General features: G+C 42.8%; 1 protein-coding gene across 1 annotated transcript; it reads right to left on the bottom strand.

Annotated features, from left to right (window-relative positions):
* Nucleotides 1–1,271: 1,271 nt before the first annotated feature.
* LOC105013154 (sphingosine kinase 1) lies at nt 1,272–18,957 on the bottom strand. Its single transcript, XM_010874492.5, has 5 exons — nt 18,414–18,957; nt 11,191–11,340; nt 6,855–6,949; nt 4,726–4,841; nt 1,272–4,075 (listed from the first exon to the last, which is right to left on the bottom strand). Exons 1-5 carry the CDS (start codon nt 18,838–18,840, stop codon nt 3,214–3,216), a joined length of 1,650 nt encoding a protein of 549 aa, XP_010872794.1. The 5' UTR covers nt 18,841–18,957; the 3' UTR covers nt 1,272–3,213.
* Between the last annotated feature and the right edge of the window lie 1,328 nt (nt 18,958–20,285).

Below are 20,285 nucleotides of genomic sequence, written 5' to 3'. Positions count from 1 at the left end.
TACACTGAAATAAAATGTGAAGCCTCCATGAAATGATTCATGCCTGAAGCGACCACATTCCACCCATTTTCATCTGTGGCCTCATGTCTTCATCAGAAAGATCATCCAGGTGAAAAGTTGTGGGAATTGCTCATAGATGTAAAATTGGAGCATGTGAGTTAAATGTTTTGAGTGCTACAGGGATTCCCATTCCAAACGTGCCAGAGGGAGGTGGATCAACAGCACCACCTTGCTGTTGCTGAATCCCCACATGACAGTGGAACACCTTGGCAAAGGCAGTTGACCTATTACACCATTACAAAAAATAGGTAGATAAAACAATCTAATATATACCTTTTGCAACAACATCTCAAGATCAATTGCATAGACTACCTATATATTACAGAATGGTTTAAAGTACAGTAACACCTCTCCATCATTTTAATGGGAAGCAAGGAATACTATTTCAAAGAAAAAACATGAATAGGTAACTACATCAATAATTCCTTAATATATACAGCAATGACCTGGGAGCCATTAGGGTCAAGTGTCTTGCTCAGGCACAGAACAACAGAGTTGTCGGCTTGGAGATTAGAACTGGCAACATTTTGAAACTGGCACAGCCCTCTTGACCACTGTGCTACCCTATTATTCACCCAAGTTTAGAAGTATGGTCCTTTTTTAGCTCAACTGGTAAAAGCATGGCAACTGCAATGCTGGGGTTGTTGGTCACCTCAACCAAATTTCTAAGTGAAACAATCAATCAAAATGAAGTCATACTTTAGATGCATTTTGAGTTATGTTTGACTTGAATTTTGACTTTTCTTTTGACTATACAAGTTTGAGTCAATGCAAACTACATGACCAAACAGCGAGAGCTTGTACCAGCCAGACCAAATCCAAATCACCTCAGGTTGACCAATTATGTTGACACATTTGCATTTTACCCAGTTTGTGCCCAGTTAGAAGATTTCATACAGTAATACCGCACTGGTCAATATACTTGCAAATAACGTCCACCACTTGCACTGCAGTGACTGGTTAAGCTACGTCCACTAGGGGGACCCCATACACCGCACACAGAACAGTGAGGCGTACCAGAATGGGTGACACTGAAAGGATTTGCATAGATAATCTCTCAGTTGGAATATGCGCTTTTCCTCGGGTATGATTGGTCTACAACGGCCTGCTGAAAAACCCCAGAAGACACTAGCATGACGATCGTCAGGTGGTTACGTGGACGCTGTGGCTAAATTGTGTAAGTGGTAAAGGGTACATCACAGTATGTTACATAATGTCAAATCAGTAGGTCAGTTTAATAATATTTTAAAAACAAGTCAAAACCATGCATAGAAAAGGAAGACTGAAATCAGAAATTGGAGGAGTACAGCATACTTTCAAGTGTAATCAATTTAAACATACTTTCTTTCTATAGTACACAATAGTACATTTTAAAAAATTATAATACTTAAACAAACAATGATTTTTGGTCCTAGCTAAGTCAAACCAACCCAAGTTTTACGTGCGCTCTGGGACTCTTTGAGTCAGTGGTTGTAATAGTCCCGGTGTGGACCTGACCTGATGTACATTTCCATTTGTGTCTGCTCCAGTGGAACAACGCTCATCATCTGAGCACGGACAAGAGGAAGGCCACAGTGGAGAGCACAGCACTCTGGCCTGGTCCCTCCGGATCTTATTGATTGAGTCAGTGTGCAAAACCCACTGAGCCACGCAGCTGCAAAATCCTCTTTCCCTTCTTAGTGTGTGCTTGGACAGAAAACAACAGAAAAGATTTCTATATGTGCTTTATCTACAGTAAAACCATTCATAAAAATAGACAATGACGCTCTTGATTCTGCATATAATTCCAGCAGCTTTTTCTTTTTTTCGTCAACCATAAAGCTTAAGAATAAGGACACATTAGGTGCTAATGGCTCAGAAAGGAGGGACTACAATCTGAAGACAACTAGAAGAGCGGGATCAGATGTAGCAGACCATCCCCCTACCTCCTGCTAAGTGTTGGAGATGTAAAAGGGAGTGTCAAGAGTGTGTGTGTTTGGGTGTGTATGTGTGTGTGTGTTTGGGTGTGTATGCTTGTGTGTGTGTGTGTTTGTGCACTTGTCAGAAAGGAGGCGCTCCAAGAAGAATGTCGGCCGGCTGGAGCTGGAGCAGGCGAAGAGGCTGACAGATTATCAGTGTGACCTGCTCAGGTTCCTGCTCCCTCAAGGCTACTTCAAAACAACCTCACCAACGCCTAACCTGTTCCACCCCACCCATTTAACCACTGAAATAACATGGAGTTTCCACATGCTGATGAGAGAGAGTAGAGTAACCGAACATCTTTGTGGGAGGTCTACAATGCTGCATTCTCCCACTGTGTGCTTCATCAAAGATAACACAGACTGTTCACACAAGTCCAAATGTATGCGGAGTGAGAAGGCAAAATGACACCCAGGCAATACTTGGTGGGACGCTCATACTTGTCACTGGTCAATTCCTTTTGGGCCAGAAGAATGTGCTTCTTTCCTTCTGCGTCTGGCTTACTGAGGCTGACAGCAGAGCCAACACTACACTCCTCAGACATGGGTCCCTCTGTATTACACAGTCCTCCACATACAGTGTCTCTCTGTCTCTGACACACATACATATACATACTCCCTCACACCCATCCACAAACACATATTTGTCTTTCCATCCTTGTGGGGACCTGAGACCTAACCCAGACCAAGAAATCCATGTTCCCCATTCCTTATCCCTAAACCTAACCCTTACCCTAACTTCAATAACCTAACTCTAACACCTTAACTTACCCAAGCCCTAACAGCTAACCATAAACCTAAGCAGTAATGTCTATTCCTAAAAATAACTTCAACTGTAAGTTTTTCCCTAAACCTTAACCCTGAGAAGCAAATCACATTTTCCCTTGTTGAGACCTTATGGCACCTATTTTAAAGTTTTTACGTTCCTTGTGGGGACATTGAGGTGGATCACACACTTAGCTAGAACCAGCCAGCTCCAAGAACATCCGTATTATTGACCCTGAATAACGTATGGAGAAGAGAGACGGATCTAGAAGCAGGACAATAGATATTTCTTCACATATGCAAAAAAAAATATAGGGGTGTATTTTCCAAAGGCTGATATAATGTCTTTGGCACTTGTGTTCTGTATACAGAAGACTGAAAGTAGGAACGTGAGAGAGTAGGCAGAGCTGTGAGGAGCACAGTACCAATGTCAGCCGGAGATGAGCCTAGCGATTCCTCCATGGACCTGGCCCTGTACTGGCCCATACTCCACCACCTCCCCATCCACAGTAATCGCTCCCTCGGAGGACCGGGGCTCCAGGCGAAAGGCCCTCACCTTCTCATACACCAGATGAGGACAGCCAATGGCCAGGTGGGCCCCTTTCTCCATGGCCAGGAAGAGTCTGAGCAGGGCTGGCCTGGAAATACCAGCACGGACGTAGAACAAGTGGATGAAGCCGTCGTCTGCCGCCGCCCCGGGGGCTGCTAAAAGGTCTTCGGCCAAGTGGGACTGGAACATGGCCAACACCAGAACAAAACCCTCCTCTTCCACTGCCATCCAGTGCTCAGGCAGCGGCTGCTCCAAGTCGGGTAGAAGGGAGTCTGGAGGCCCCTTCTGGTTGGCTGGCCGGGGCCCGGCTGTCATGGTGGTGATGGCATTGTTGGAGGAGTTGGGGGCGGTGTTCTGGGTGGAGTTTGAGCTGTGGCAACAATTCTGATTGGGGGAGCTCTTTGGTCCCTGTTTTGGTGTCGAGGGCGTGGCATGGTCCCTGGGTCCCTGGTTTGGCAGCAGGCCGTCCTTGATAGGCAGGTATGCCAGCCTGCCCTGGTACACCCTGAGGGAGGCCAGGCGGACCAGTGTACCCACCAGGAAGCGCATGGCGCCCACGTGGCGGTACTTCTCACTCTCAATGTCCACGTCGGCCACAAAGCCCCAGGCCAGTGAGAGGAAGGAGAAGATGCGCCGGCTGGAGGCCAGGTGGATAGAGACCAGATCAAGCCGAGACACAAGGCCTTTAACCAGCAGGAAGCCACAGCTCAGCAGCAGCTCCTCACCCCAGACCGGAGGAGACCTGCAGGGACGACAGGGGGAGGTGGTCAGCTCACACTGGACAGGGACAGTTAGGTATCAGTTTGTGGTTTCACAGACCTGGACTCCTTCACCATAACCCTGGCAACATGTCCACAACCCATTTTAACCTCTTTGTGTTAAACATAACCATTTGCACTGTGGCTGGTTATGTTTAGGGTACAACTGGTTGCGACATGAAGCTAGGCACAGAGTTGTTGAAGTGATGGAAACCATTATCTAAATGAGATTAATTAGATATTTCTGCAAATTTAGTTTTCTGATGTTATGAAAGTAAATCACCTTCGGGGGGGCTCATAATATTGGCAGTCCAGTAATGACAGACACCACATTGGTACTGTGCTGAATTTCCCATTGATGTAAAACCCATTATATCACTCAATTAAAACGTGTAATCAGCAGCGCAAAGGACTCTTCTTGGAAATCATTAAGAGTATGTTTAGGGAAACTGGGACTCATATCTCTCCTCTTTCTCTGGAGAAATCAGCCTACTCTGCTCAGTCAGCCACTATGATAATTACATCCATAGAATGTAATTATAGGGGATAAATCATCTTATTGTCCAGGCTAGATTCCTATTGTAATCCATTCGACTGTACTCTATGCATTTAAATGTCTCATTAATGGACTTACTGAGTGTAGTGGTGGACGGAAGCAGCCAGTGCGTTGCCTGAGCCCCCTGGAAGGATGCCTAGGGGGGTCTGGATGGCCTCCTCCCAGTCCTCTCTCTCCAGAAGGCCATTCACCACCTGATAACACATAGCAAACACAGAAACCAAAATGCAATTGCAACCAATTGCCAAGTTTCTTTCAGGCATTTAAGACATTTCAAAGATGTTGTAAGTACATATTTTCCGGATGTTGTATGTCGTGAATTATTATACTGAGATCAAATGTAAAAGTGTGGCCAGTCTTACCCAGACCAAAAATACATTATTCATAGACGTCATGGCAATGTTTTACCAAGGTTAAACATCACAGTACAATAAAGTCTATTACAGTAGAGCACAGCATAACACAGCATATTTAGTGTGTGTAGGGTACACTACAGTATATTAGAGTATGTAGGGTACACTACAGTACATTAGAGTATGTAGGGTACACAACAGTACATTAGAGTATGTAGGGTACACTACAGTATATTAGAGTATGTAGGGTACACTACAGTACATTAGAGTATGTAGGGTACACTACAGTATATTAGAGTATGTAGGGTACACTACAGTACATTAGAGTATGTAGGGTACACAACAGTACATTAGAGTATGTAGGGTACACAACAGTACATTAGAGTATGTAGGGTACACTACAGTATATTAGAGTATGTAGGGTACACTACAGTATATTAGAGTATGTAGGGTACACTACAGTACATTAGAGTATGTAGGGTACACTACAGTATATTAGAGTATGTAGGGTACACTACAGTACATTAGAGTATGTAGGGTACACTACAGTACATTAGAGTATGTAGGGTACACAACAGTACATTAGAGTATGTAGGGTACACTACAGTATATTAGAGTATGTAGGGTACACTACAGTACATTAGAGTATGTAGGGTACACAACAGTACATTAGAGTATGTAGGGTACACTACATTATATTAGAGTATGTAGGGTACACTACAGTACATTAGAGTATGTAGGGTACACTACAGTACATTAGAGTATGTAGGGTACACTACAGTGCATTAGAGTATGTAGGGTATACTACAGTGCATTAGAGTGTGTAGGGTACACTACAGTACATTAGAGTATGTAGGGTACACTACAGTACATTAGAGTATGTAGGGTACACTACAGTATATTAGAGTATGTAGGGTACACTACAGTGCATTAGAGAGGGTAGGGTACACTACAGGTAATTAGAGTGGCTAGGGTACACTACAGGTAATTAGAGTGGGTAGGGTACACTACAGTACATTAGAGTATGTAGGGTACACTACAGTGCATTAGAGTGTGTAGGGTACACTACAGTACATTAGAGTGGCTAGGGTACACTACAGTACATTAGAGTGGGTAGGGTACACTACAGGTAATTAGAGTGGCTAGGGTACACTACAGGTAATTAGAGTGGCTAGGGTACACTACAGTGCATTAGAGTGTGTAGGGTACACTACAGTACATTAGAGTGGCTAGGGTACACTACAGTACATTAGAGTGGGTAGGGTACACTACAGTACATTAGAGTGGCTAGGGTACACTACAGTACATTAGAGTGGCTAGGGTACACTACAGTACATTAGAGTGGGTAGGGTACACTACAGGTAATTAGAGTGGCTAGGGTACACTACAGGTAATTAGAGTGGGTAGGGTACACTACAGGTAATTAGAGTGGCTAGGGTACACTACAGGTAATTAGAGTGGCTAGGGTACACTACAGTACATTAGAGTGGCTAGGGTACACTAGAGTAAATTAGAGTGGTATTATACTATACTGTACTGTACTGTACCCAGCTCTACTGTTCTCATTTCTTCTTGTACTATGCTGTCCAAACATGTGAAATATAGACCTCTATGTTTTGGCAAAATACTATAGGTTCACATTTAGTATGTGGACTTTGAAGTCAAGGCTGGTCTATTCTGCACCAAATGAGTACAAAGAAAAGAAGGCAGAAAGACATTGGTCAGTGCATAGTGGGAAATCAGGTCATCATCCTCCAACTAAGAGGTACAAACTCCATAGCTTATTCAAAACATATTTGGGGATACATCTGTTGGAAGCTGGAAGTTTAATGGAAGTTCCTGTATTCGGCAAACCTCAAACAGGAGACCGTCTCCTGACAGGATAACCAGGGCGTCCCACTGTGACAGATCGGTCTCTCTCACTAGGTCCCTTGCATGGTTTTGGTGCTCTGTGGGGGGACAGAGAGAAACGACATGAGAGAGGAGAAAAAGAGAGGAAAGGGAGAATTATGTCTGAAAGAATCAGGTTGCCCCCAGGGAAGGATCAGAAAAAGGATTCAATTTCCCTCCATCAGCCCAAACACATCACATCAACCCATCCAATGACTATTCAGCTTGCCCATAGCAGTCGTCAGAGCAGACAGGTCTTAGCGCAAACATCTGCCACTGGTCTGACAGATAGCGTGATGGCTAACGGTTTAGTGGCCTTTTATTGAGATGTTGTTGATGTTGAGATTGACAGAATCACACTGTATGAGGTCTTACTGTTTTACTCCCATCACACACTCACACTGAGTAGTACCTTTGTAGTCTAGTACCATTGTGGTCTAGTACCATAGTAGTCTAGTTATATTCTAGTCTAGTACCATCCTAGTGTAGTTCCATTCTAGTCTAGTAACATTCTATTGTAGTTCCATTCTAGTCTAGTAACATTCTAGTATAATTCCATTCCAGTCTAGTACCATTCTAGTCTAGTAGCGTTCTAGTCCCATTCCAGTCTAGTAACATTCACTCTCTCCTTAACATAACCTTTAGCTGTTGCCCAGCCCTGCCTCTCCCACAGAGTTTCCTCTCAGTCCATGCTGCTTGGCATGCATGCGGAGCCCCAGAGAGCCGTGATGCAGTCCTGTGCTGTCATCCAGATGCAGAGCGAGGCTGTTGTGATTGACTCAGCATTATGCTGCCGGCTTGGGGCTGCAAATCCTAGACCTCTCCTTATTCCCAGGGCCACTACCCTACATGCAAACACACAGGCATGAGATACCTGAACAGGTCCCGGCTAAACAGGACATATTTTGATTTGATGTGAATGAATCCTCCTAAAACATATGTCTCCATGCTCCCTGTGTCTTTTTGATGAGCCATAGCTTGGTAGGTGCTGTCTAGTATTGCGACATGACCCCATGTTCCTTCTAGTTTAGAATGGTAACAATGCATACGTGCCCAGTAGAACTCTTTACTCATGTCAGTGTCTGAACAGACAGCTACCTAAATATTAAACTGCTTTCCACATGAGTTCCCTCAGTCCCCGGGAGACATACAGACAGACAGACACACACACATGCATATGCACACATGCATGGGCAAACGCTCCACAGGAAAACACATATTCACATCACTCCACTTGCTGAAACCCTATCCTCTCTAAGCGTGCCACAGACTAATAGGTCCTTCTGCACTTCTCCCTAAGAGGAGGCAGTCCAGCATAGTGAATCTGGTTAATCCACAGACAGTCTAGCTACCCAAACAGCATTGGTGAGCTCTAATCAGCTGAAAGGACTTCTGGTGACCCATATTCTACCCAGCCCCACAGGCCTGGGTCAGCGCTGTCGCACGGCGCGTCAGTAATTAGACTGTCTCTTTTTTTTTTATCAACATTGTCCCCTGGGTGTGAATCGAGAGGCTGCCCTACTGCGCTGCCACTCCCCTTCCGCTCTGCCTCCCCCTGGGTTCACAGACACAGAGACGGTTCCGACCGGGTCTCGGTTCCTTTAGTGATGGTGTGTAACCCTGAAGTCTGGTCTGCTATACTGTGGAGACGGTTCCGACCAGGTCTCGGTTCCTTTAGTGATGGCGTGTAACCCTGACGTCTGGTCTGCTATACTGTGGAGACGGTTCCGACCAGGTCTCGGTTCCTTTAGTGATGGCGTGTAACCCTGACGTCTGGTCTGCTATACTGTGGAGACGGTTCCGACCAGGTCTCGGTTCCTTTAGTGATGGCGTGTAACCCTGACGTCTGGTCTGCTATACTGTGGAGACGGTTCCGACCAGGTCTCGGTTCCTTTTGTGATGGCGTGTAACCCTGACGTCTGGTCTGCTATACTGTGGAGACGGTTCCGACCAGGTCTCGGTTCCTTTAGTGATGGCGTGTAACCCTGACGTCTGGTCTGCTATACTGTTGAGACGGTTCCGACCAGGTCTCGGTTCCTTTAGTGATGGTGTGTAACCCTGACGTCTGGTCTGCTATACTGTGGAGACGGTTCCGACCAGGTCTCGGTTCCTTTAGTGATGGCGTGTAACCCTGACGTCTGGTCTGCTATACTGTGGAGACGTTCCGACCAGGTCTCGGTTCCTTTAGTGATGGTGTGTAACCCTGACGTCTGGTCTGCTATACTGTGGAGACGGTTCCGACCAGGTCTCGGTTCCTTTAGTGATGGTGTGTAACCCTGACGTCTGGTCTGCTATACTGTGCTCTGTGGAGAAGAAAAGGTGGCGGTGTTGATGTGTAGCTGCAGTGATTTTTAAAAGGCTTCTTGGCACCTTGGATTGTTCCTACTCACTAATGGGGAGTTTTGTTCCGGGAAATGTCACGTACAGTTCAGTGACATTAACCTCAATGCCGAGCTGAATGCTGTTAAAGGTATGGCAGTACTGGGAGCAACGAACCCAACAGGGCACTGCTGTCGTATACTGTGGGTCTAAAGGACAGAAAGAGAACAGTGCTCAGGGAGGTACAGTGGGGAGAACAAGTATTTGATACACTGCCGATTTTGCAGATTTTCCTACTTACAAAGCCTGTAGAGGTCTGTAATTTTTATCCAGAAAATCCAGAAAATCACATTGTATGATTTTTAAATAATACATTTGATCACCTACCAACCAGTAAGAATTCCGGCTCTCACAGACCTGTTAGTTTTTCTTTAAGAAGCCCTCCTGTTCGCCACTCATTACCTGTATTAACTGCACCTGTTGGAACTCGTTACCTGTATAAAAGACACCTGTCCACACACTCAATCAAACAGACTCCAACCTCTCCACAATGGCCAAGACCAGAGAGCTGTGTAAGGACATCAGGGATCAAATTGTAGACCTGCACAAGGCTGGGATGGGCTACAGGACAATAGGCAAGCAGCTTGGTGAGAAGGCAACAACTGTTGGCGCAATTATTAGAAAATGGAAGAAGTTCAAGATGATGGTCAATCTCCCTCTGTCTGGGGCTCCATGCAAGATATCACCTCGTGGGGCATCAATGATCATGAGGAAGGTGAAGGATCAGCCCAGAACTACACGGAAGGACCTGGTCAATGACCTGAAGAGAGCTGGGACCACAGTCTCAAAGAAAACCATTAGTAACACAATACACCGTCATGGATTAAAATCCTGCAGCGCACGCAAGGTCCCCCTGCTCAAGCCAGCGCATGTCCAGGCCCGTCTGAAGTTTGCCAATGACCATCTGGATGATCCAGAGGAGGAATGGAAGAAGGTCATGTGGTCTGATGAGACAAAAATAGATATGTTTGGTATAAACTCCACTGGCTGTGTTTGGAGGAAGAAGAAGGATGAGTACAACCTCAAGAACACCATCCCAACCGTGAAGCATGGAGGTGGAAACATCATTCTTTGGTGATGCTTTTCTGCAAAGGGGACAGGACAACTGCACCGTATTGAGGGGAGGATGGATGGGGCCATGTATTGCGAGATCTTGGCCAACAACCTCCCTCAGTAAGAGCATTGAAGATGGGTTTTGGCTGGGTCTTCCAGCATGACAACGACCCGAAACACACAGCCAGGGCAACTAAGGAGTGGCTCCGTAAGAAGCCTCTCAAGGTCCTGGAGTGGCCTAGCCATTCTCCAGACCTGAACCCAATAGAAAATCTTTGGAGGGAGCTGAAAGTCTGTATTGCCCAGCGACAGCCCCAAAACCTGAAGGATCTGGAGAAGGTCTGTATGGAGGAATGGGCCAAAATCCCTGCTGCAGTGTGTGCAAACCTGGTCAAGAACTACAGGAAACGTATGATCTCTGTAATTGCAAACAAAGGTTTCTGTCCCAAATATTAAGTTCTGTTTTTCTGATGATCAAATACTTATGTCATGCAATACAAATGCAAATGAATTACTTAAAAATCATACAATGTCATTTTTTTTATTTTTGTTTTAGATTCTGCACTCACAGTTGAAGAGTACCTATGATAAAAATTACAGACCTCTACATGCTTTGTAAGTGGGAAAATCTGTAAAATCGGCAGTGTATCAAATACTTGTTCTCCCCACTGAAGGTGTAGGGACTGACCAGTAATGATCAGAATGAGTGTGTGTGTATTCAGGGACTGACCAGTAATGACCAGTTTGTGTGTGCCTGTATGGGTTTGTGTGCGGGGACTGACAGGATCAGAGTGTGTGCATGTGTGTGTGTGTGTGTGTGTGTGGGGACTGACCAGTGATGACCAGAGTGTGTGTGAAGAAGACTGACCAGTGATGACCAGAGTGTAGGGGACTAAAGCCTCAGTGAGCATGGGCTCGATGTGCCCATAGAAATACCGAAGAGCCTGGCCACGCCCACTCTGGGGATTCACCAGCAGCATGACCCTGCAGGCTCGCCGTAGCTGAGAGTACACCACACCTGAGATAAAGACAAAGATATAGCAAGAGAGAGAGATGTACAGATAAAAAGAAGAATTTGTGAGTTGGTATTTTCAAACTGTCACAGGAAGAATTGCTCTACTTAATATTCTAGTATATCTACTTCCCTATAAAGGATAGGTTGAAGGATATTGTGTCCATAGCACATTTTGAAAAGTATTTTAGTGAACATTTTACAGTAAATCTTTCTTTTATTAATTGTGTTTTATTTGGGTTTTAAAATCTTTTCTTATTCATGTTTTTATTGTTTGTCGTTGTAATACAGCGCACCACTGTAAATGAGACCTCTGTCTCAGCTGGTTTTCCCTGTATAAATAAATAAAATAAAATAAATAATAATAAAAAATCACAGATCAATTACCTAGTGATAAAATATCATAATTGGGACTGCCTGTCTAAAGTCAGCCCACGTTAACTGATCAGTTACAGTGACTGCTTACATCCAACACCTCATGTTGAAAACTTGAATGAAACACATGAGCGGCTGCATGCGACTGGTCTCTAATACTCCTGATCCCTTGTTAGAAAACCATTGTTGGGACCCCTGTATAATGCAGCTGTAAAGTCACTGCCTCTCCGTAAGCTGTGTCACTGTGAGACCAGGGTTGAAATCCTGCTAGCGCATTAGCCCAGAGGGCGCGGCCTGGTTTTGGTTGGTTGGAAATCAAATATGGTATAGGCTTGGGCGTCTGTGAGCTTTCTCATGGTAGAAGACTCTTTATCATGGTCGTTCCCTCTGGTGGGTAACGATTCAGATCTAGGCTTTCTGGTTGACTGAGCAGTATGATACCAACCAGAATGGCCTGAGATGTGCTTTGGAAGACACATTACTTTACATTGACTGTCCCGAGTCCACTGAGAGTAGCTGTAATAAAATAGGGCCTTAAAGGACCCATAAACTTGACCGACATATGGACGTTTCAGCCGCTGGCACAGGTGTTAATCCTAATTAATACGAAAAACACTTCAATGTCACACAAACAATCGCACGTGTCAATTGTCAACAGCAACAGCAGTGAATCTGTGCAGTGTAAAATGTGGTACAGCGTTAAGTAGCCTTTCCCCATGATCAAAGCTGCACTGATAATAATGATGACACAAGATCATTTGCATTGGATGTGCAATTCAATGAGCAAACTCTTTTCATAGATAAGCAACATCAATCTACATTTACAGGTGCATGTTTTGATTGTGGCCAGAATTTTTTTTCCCAGCATTGGTTAGAGAAGAAAGTTTACTGTACTTTGATCACAAATTGGATATCCCAAACACGGGCGAAAACCAGGGTAAACTTTTCTTTTTTAAAGGTATAAGAAAGCATTTCACAGTCATGCCAAGGTCAGTGACAATATTCACTCAACGATGGAGGATGTCTTACAAAACATGACACCACAACAAGTCATTTACGTTTTGTGGTAGTTGAGTAACACTATTTTAATCATTATGCTTGGGTAGGCTCCCACACACACTCCAGAGTTCATCTGCAGTAACTACTGTATCAGTGGTCCATCCTGAGTTAAACAAACAGCAGCCTGATCTCTCATTCCACTCTGATGATCTCTCATTCCACTCTTAAGCAGCTGAACAAATTCTGCCAGTTTTACTTGATATTCTCCAGTTGGTGTTGGGTAGCATTACTAAGGACCACTGGTCCTGCTGGGTATTAGGAAAGGTTCCATAGGGGCCATTTGGACCCCTAACTGTAGTGAACAAGCCAGTGCGCTGACTCGTGAATGCCATCCAGTAACCTGACCAAAGGACTGGCACCAGTACACCCTTAACCTGCTGGGTCACCGTCCCTCCACACAAGGCCTCGCCTGGTTCAGGCATAGTGCCGACTGAGTGGATGTGGCCTTGCCTTCCCCTTCCTGCCACACAAATACACATTTATCAGCTGGTTAGCCTGGAGTGGCATTATCTGCTCATTTAAATATGAGAAGCAGAGGAGCGGATGTACAGTATGTCAAGTGTTGTGTAAACCATCTGGATGAACAGCAATGCAACAGCATCAGTAACTCTCTCATTTGTACAGATGGTGGCCATTGTCTTTTTTTACACTCTTTACAATGTTGGCTTTACACACGAATGATAGCATTTGGTGGAAGCTGGTATTTTCACTGTTAGTCTGTTTTTACAAACAAATAATAAAGATGGGAATGACAGAAATTTTGCTGCCTACTCTGAGGTAAAAGAATATGCTGTAGTCCTTAAAAACAGAGGTGGTATAACATCCTCACGTGACCGCTTGTGAGTAGGCATTAGAATTCAGTAGCACCGATACCATCACAGAACATGAGATATGTCCATTTGAGGAATGTCATGCTCTGCTGTATTCTGTTGTTTCCTGTCATCTAACTGGTTCAGTCTGCTACATTGTATATATAATGTTTGCTTGGGAATAGAGCTGATCTACTCATTTCTGAGACATTATATTCAGACATTAAACACAATGTTAAAAAACCTTCAGCTCCAAGAAGCTTCAGTGGATTATTGCCTACAACGAGGAAGAGTATTGGTGCTTGGATACATTTTGAGTTGGTCAATATATTTATTTTCAGGTTTATCCATGGTGAAACAATTTAGATCTGTGGGAACACAGTGTAGGCTACAAACATTATGTATGACCAAAGTGAAGCTATCTGAATTCATGTTGTTTATCAGAGCTTGATCGTTGCAGAGCTGTCATTTGTTTCTTTTTGTTGTGACTTTTTACTTTTTTTTACTTGCTTCTCTCGTTTGAGTAAATCAACATTGGGTGTTACAAAGTCAAAGTAAAGAGGTTATGACTCAATGAAGACTACAGAAGTTGACAAGCGCAAACTGTTTTCAGGCAAGCAAGCTACAGTAAATATCTACTGTAAAAGAACTATAGTATTTCCAAACCACACCTTGTATTACGTCAAACACAAATATATTGTTGCTATGATGACATATTATTGTAGGTGAAACCTAGCAAGCTACAATAAAATAAACAACAATGCTGGTGGAAATGGCTTGAGCTGTCTACAGGTGTCCCCAAGGTGTGACACTATCTCCATGACTCCGGCACAGCTGGCATATCTACAAAACAGCTGAGGTTCAAGGTCAGGGTGGGGGATAGACACCAAACCTACGGAAGCAGAGCCAGAGGCTCCGACAGCCCATCCCAGACAGGCCTGTCTGATGGAACAGAGTGGGAGATGAGGGCCCTGAGGCCATTGATGTAGCAGGGGTACCGTTCAGCTCTTATCTCCATCACTGGGAGACACTGTGGTCAGCAGAGCATTGAGCCAGGGGGAAATATCGTAGTGACAGATACATACCCTTTCTATGGAACAAGAAAACCCACACACACTCACACACACACACACATACTATACTTAATTTCTCAGAGAGGTTCAGTTGAATGCGAGTTCTCCAATATATCAGAAATGAGAGTAATTGTTGTCATATGTTAGGTTCCTCAGTCAAGTATTTAACTTCTGGCATATATTATACAAAAAGAGATGGGCAACAAAAAACAAATCAGACACTGCATATCTTTTTAAGTATGGTGAAGTTAAAAATTATGCTTGGGTTGATTAATTAATCCACAGAGACCCATCAAAGGTACAGTCCTCCTTCTGAATTGAGCTGTAGGACAGAAGAGAAGCTGCTCAGGGATGTCACCGTGAGGTGATTCCTGTGATGGGATAAAACTGAAGATGGATCCACCACATTGTTGTGACTCCCCAGTAATGACCCAAATGACAGTACACAGAATAATACACAGAATAATCAAGGCACCCGTGTAATACTGCAAAACATCTGTCAAAGTCATACACATTTTGGCCTACATGTAAAGCCCTTTATTAGGAACAAATCCAACACAACAGATTACAGTGTAACTGCCTCCTTATGTTCAAGCATGATGGTGGCCGCATTATGTTAAGGGTAAGCTTAAATGGTGCTTCCAGAAAAAAATATTTGAGCACACTTATGCAGTTATCAGTTTTAAATTAGGGATTTATCAGCGAAACTGGACATACAGTGCACAAGTATGTTCAGGACTACTGAACTGGCCACTCATCCCGGATGACCTAGTCTTAAAAAAACAATGCATAGATAGAAAATGTTTTGCCATTGGGACCCTTTATCTCTACCATTATGGATTTTTGACTATTTTGATCATGCGAAAAATCTAAATATCAATTGATACAAATGTCCAAAACACTATTAAGTACATCCAGTTTGGCAACATGGTGGTACCATCATGGATAACAGATGATACGCCTTAATCTGTTTCACTCACTGTGATTACATTTGGCACACATGCTAAGGGTCATGAATCTAACTAATTTATGAACTATCAATGAATCAATTTATGAATCAATTTAGCCAAATGGGGCACCACTGAACAGGAAAAACCTTCCATGCAGCATTTTGTGAATCCATGGACATATGGTGCATGTGTCTCTTTGCGGAAAATTAGTATAAGAGTTCCAATAAACCCCGGCCCAATGCTGCTTGCAGCATTACTTTTTTTAATTACTTTTTTCCCAAAATGTAACACTGAAGTAAACACAAACATTCACACAAAGTAACAAAAAGCTTTAAAACAAGCCTTTATGTTGTGTGGCATCCCTTGGAATTAAAACTGAAGCAAATCACTATGGGAGACTGTTGTGTAATTATTTGTAAGTTGTCCTGTAGTAAATTCTTCCAAGCATGAAGGGGCCAACATGAGGTGGCCAATCACTGTTCTAACTGCAGACTTCTGCTCAAAGTTGGTCTAAATCGTCTTTGCACTGTGTTTGGGATCATTATCATGCTGAAAGATAACACTTTTACCAAGGCCATTTCTTGTAAGAATTTTGTTCATCAGATGCAGACACGTTTTTGGTCTTCCACTGTGGTATCTGTCTTCAAGTAGCTCTGGTTTTTTATCATTTCTTTATAATTACATTTTATAATTTCTGACATTTTCATGATCTTCATGACGTCTCACAAAACATCAATTACCTTTTGACCAAGACAAGAAATTCTACTTTTTATGTATGAATTTCTATTTGTATTAATGTTCATATTATATGCTTTATGAGCAAATAAATACTTACTGCCCAGATTCATTGCTTTAAACAAGTTTCTCATGTAGCCTAAGATGTTTACACAGTACAATATGCAGTGTCAGGACATTGTGTCTGTAGTACTTTATCATGGTTACAGGGCATAGTGTCTATAGTAATTTATTACGTTCACAGGACATAGTGTCTATAATAATTTCTCATGTTCATGAGACATAATGCCTTTAGTATTGTCTCAAGGTCACAGGACAGTGTCTACAGTGCATTATCAGGCCTACAAACTATAAACAATAGGCCCTTACCAGTTGGGTTGTCAATTCAAACTAAGCAAAACATTTCTGCATTTAGAGGTTTCTTATAAATCTATAAAAATGTTACCAGGTACCTGTTTATGTCAAATTGTATGTTATGCATGTAGTCCTGAATTTTTATTTTTTCATTACTGTAGCAACACTGATAATTAGGACATTGTGGTCAATATCGGTTTTATAACCATTTTAAAAATGATTACTTTAGGATCTGTTTTCAATAGTTACCTGAAAATCCACCAGTTTTTTTCAGCTTCATTATAAAGCATAATCTAAACAACAGTTATCCAGGGTCTAATGATTGATAATGAACCTCACTTTGCCAGGAACTAAATGTCAAACTACTGATACTTGAACACACTGTGCAGTCATTACACAGTCACCATTTCTGCTTAATCCTTGGGTATTCTGCAACAAAGGTATGTGATGACATTCCCTATACACAAACAGCAGCAAATTATTTGCCTTTTTAATCTAACCTATGCAGCTTCATCTTCAGATTAACTGAAATTAACTGCAGTGTCACTTTTAGGTATTAGTCAGTCCTTGACTTTCATACACCCTCTAGAATAAGGAATAAATAATGAATATTATACTGCATCAATTAGCTTCACATTACTCATTTAAATACATAATATATAATCAGTTTTCACTATATTATAAGCTGGCCTGGATCTTGCATGCTAAAACAACTTTATAAATGAATTATGTAATTACATTATGACTTCAGCAGCTGCAGCAGTCACTGTACTACAGATTAAAAGGAATTTGAGAGCAGGAATTCTGAGCAGTAACACTGGCATTTAAATGGTTCATCAACTGGGGTTATTGATAGATACTTAAAAATGTATGAAATTACATTTTAAAAGTGATGCTTGGCTCCATCTCTGCCAACCAACATTACAAATATGTCATGTCAAATCAAATATCTGTTTCCTTCTAGATAGAACAATGTTGCAGACAGTTCCTGTACAGATGGGGCCTCATTCGTATAATTTTAGCTCCGCCTAAACATATAGGCCAAAGGCACTCTTAACCCACACACACATATAGTCTTGTACCATTAACTGAATAATAATAATAATAATAATGTGTGTTATTCAGAATGGAATATTTAGCAAATAGCCCCTCCCTGGGCAACTCCATCCACAACAGTTCTATTATTATAATATAGCTTACACTTCCAAGACAATGAGAGTAAGCAGCGCCAATTGATTGTGAAAAATTTGCTTTCAGTCACTTGAGAACTTGATGTCACTACTCGAGCGAACTAATGTTGCTTTTGGGACGACTACATTTCCGTTGAGTTTTTTTCTCAAATTATTCAGAACTTCTCAAAGTTGCAAATGCAATACTTTTACAGGACGAAAGGGAAAGTGTTCATCCTTCCTGAGCAGGTACAGTTGAGGTGTGCCGCATTCCATTAATTCTCCACACTCAGGCCAGGATAGGTTTTCAGTTAAGCATTATACGGAACTGAAATAGCAGAATTACTGGAACTACAACCTTTGGTGTGTAGTAGGCCAACCAATCAGTATTTGGAATAAAGGTTATGGAAAGTTTCCTTGGCATGTTTAAACTGAGCAAATGTTAACAGTGTAAAATTGCTAGAAAGAATATAAACTTGGTGAAAACCGTCATCCAAAATAGATATACCAGGAATAAACAACTGATGTATATACTATATAAATCCCGCGTCTCACCATCTCGTCGTGGTTTCTGAAGGATAGAAGCATCTCTGATGGCACGTGCCCATCTCTCTGCCTCTTGAAGATTTACAAGAGGGTCCTGGACCAGTGCCACCCGAAAGCACTGCTCTACCCTCTGCCGGGCCATGCCTGAACTCATCCATCGCCTCTTGAAAGGGTAGAAATATGCTGTAAAGAAAGCCCCAACGTCCGTCTCGTCCTCCACTTTATAAGCCCGGCAGCCAACACAGTCAGTCAAGTTAAAAACAACCTTATTCCGATCAGATGACGAGGAAATCTTTTGAATAGTGAGAGCACACTCCGTCAAGCTCACTGAATACCTGACCTTTGTATTGAGCGAATCCGAAAATTCTCCATAAAGTCTGTCTTCTATCCCGATGCGCTCAAAGGATGGGTCTGGTTCGGCAATGTCTTTATCCATTCCGCAAGCAATGCAATCCGACGACGATGATAACGACTGCGGCTGGCTGCCCCTGCCCGTCAGGCTGCTGTGGGACCCGGTGCCAACTAGCTGTTTTCCTTGTTGGAAGGTCTCTCCCTAGTGACTGAAAGGGGAATCACACACTGAGATCAAAGTTGGACAAGGATGCGTCATGAATCTATCACTTCTAGCATCTTAAGCAAATATTTTCATAACCCGTTTTGCGGCAGGCTACGTCAGTGATAACAACGTTAATTAGTTAGGCCTATTTACCAGTTTGCTATTTACTGTTGCATACTTCAAGAATAATGAGAAGGCTACTTAAGGAGAACGGTGATATTTGTCCGTTTGTACAGAAGATCCAACCAAGATTAGGCTTCCCGCATTCCATTCGCTGTGGGGGCAGCAATTAGGGTTGTCTGCCTTGCCTTGGACAGACGTGTTTTTTTGGTTTTTTTTTTATAGCTGTCATATGGATTTGAGATTCCAAACTTTTGGTTTACTGGTCAAATGTAATAACTGCTAGGCCCTCTACCCTATAATATAGGCCTACAATAGATGTGTTGGAATATTATTAGTAGATATTATTTAGATTAATCAATCTATTTTATAGTTTAACCAAATTATAGGATGTATTGTCATTTAAACCAAGCTACTAATTTCTCTATTTGTGTAGTCTACACTCTATCAGCAACAAAGGCTAATGTTGAATTGCTCAGTCTGACTTAATGTCAACTATCAGGGTAATGGTTCACCAAGCCCACAATTATATGCTAATTTGGGCAAACAGTTTTGATTGGATACTGCCTACGGCAGGAGATTTAAATGTCATTCATACATTCATGATTTACAATGATTCTCTTCAACATGCCTTTCATGTTCTGCATTCATAACCATATGGTAATTTACCAATTGTTAAGTCCTAATGCAGACCTTGGTTTGATGCATTCATGTCCTTTGAAGTTGTTGAATCCCATAAACAAGGAGCCACAATGAGGAACATGCATGCGTTAAACATACCCATGAAAATAAATACAATCACATCTAATAAGGCCTTACAGTTGTGTAGCAGCTTGGAGCCAGACCTCCTGTGCTATGAAATACCAAACTACACTTGTAGGCTTTTCACTGATTTCAGAACCACTCTTCACTGCAACTCAAATGGTATGGAGGCCAAAATGTGTGACATCTAGTTCCCGAAAGTTATTTAAATAACCCAAAGTTCCTATTTGGCTGGTCAATTTGGTACCACAATGGCAACAGTTCACAGTGCCAAAAAGCCAGAGAGATGGAATATTGACTTCACATGCCGAAGAAACCTCCCCAAAAAAGGGCAACTGCAAGGGAAAGACAGCCAGGCCATTCGTCCTCCAGGCCGAAAGGACTAAAGGCACCAGGTCAGGGGCGGTGAAGTAAAGGTGGCAGAATCACACAAAACGATCTGG

The sequence above is a fragment of the Esox lucius genome, chromosome 11 (genome assembly GCF_011004845.1).
Source record: "Esox lucius isolate fEsoLuc1 chromosome 11, fEsoLuc1.pri, whole genome shotgun sequence".
NCBI classification, from domain to species: Eukaryota; Metazoa; Chordata; class Actinopteri; order Esociformes; family Esocidae; genus Esox; species Esox lucius.
This window is presented reverse-complemented; position numbering and strand designations above follow the sequence as displayed.

Excerpts from the sequence above, each read along its gene's own strand:
- LOC105013154 (XM_010874492.5), bottom strand. The coding sequence starts at position 18,840 with ATGGATAAAGACATTGCCGAACCAGACCCATCCTTTGAGCGCATCGGG. Across the intron at positions 11,341-18,413 it reads TCAGAAACCACGACGAGATG|GTGTGGTGTACTCTCAGCTA; the intron begins GTGAGACGCGGG and ends TCTTTATCTCAG. Across the intron at positions 4,842-6,854 it reads GAGACGGTCTCCTGTTTGAG|GTGGTGAATGGCCTTCTGGA; the intron begins GTTTGCCGAATA and ends ATGTGTTATCAG.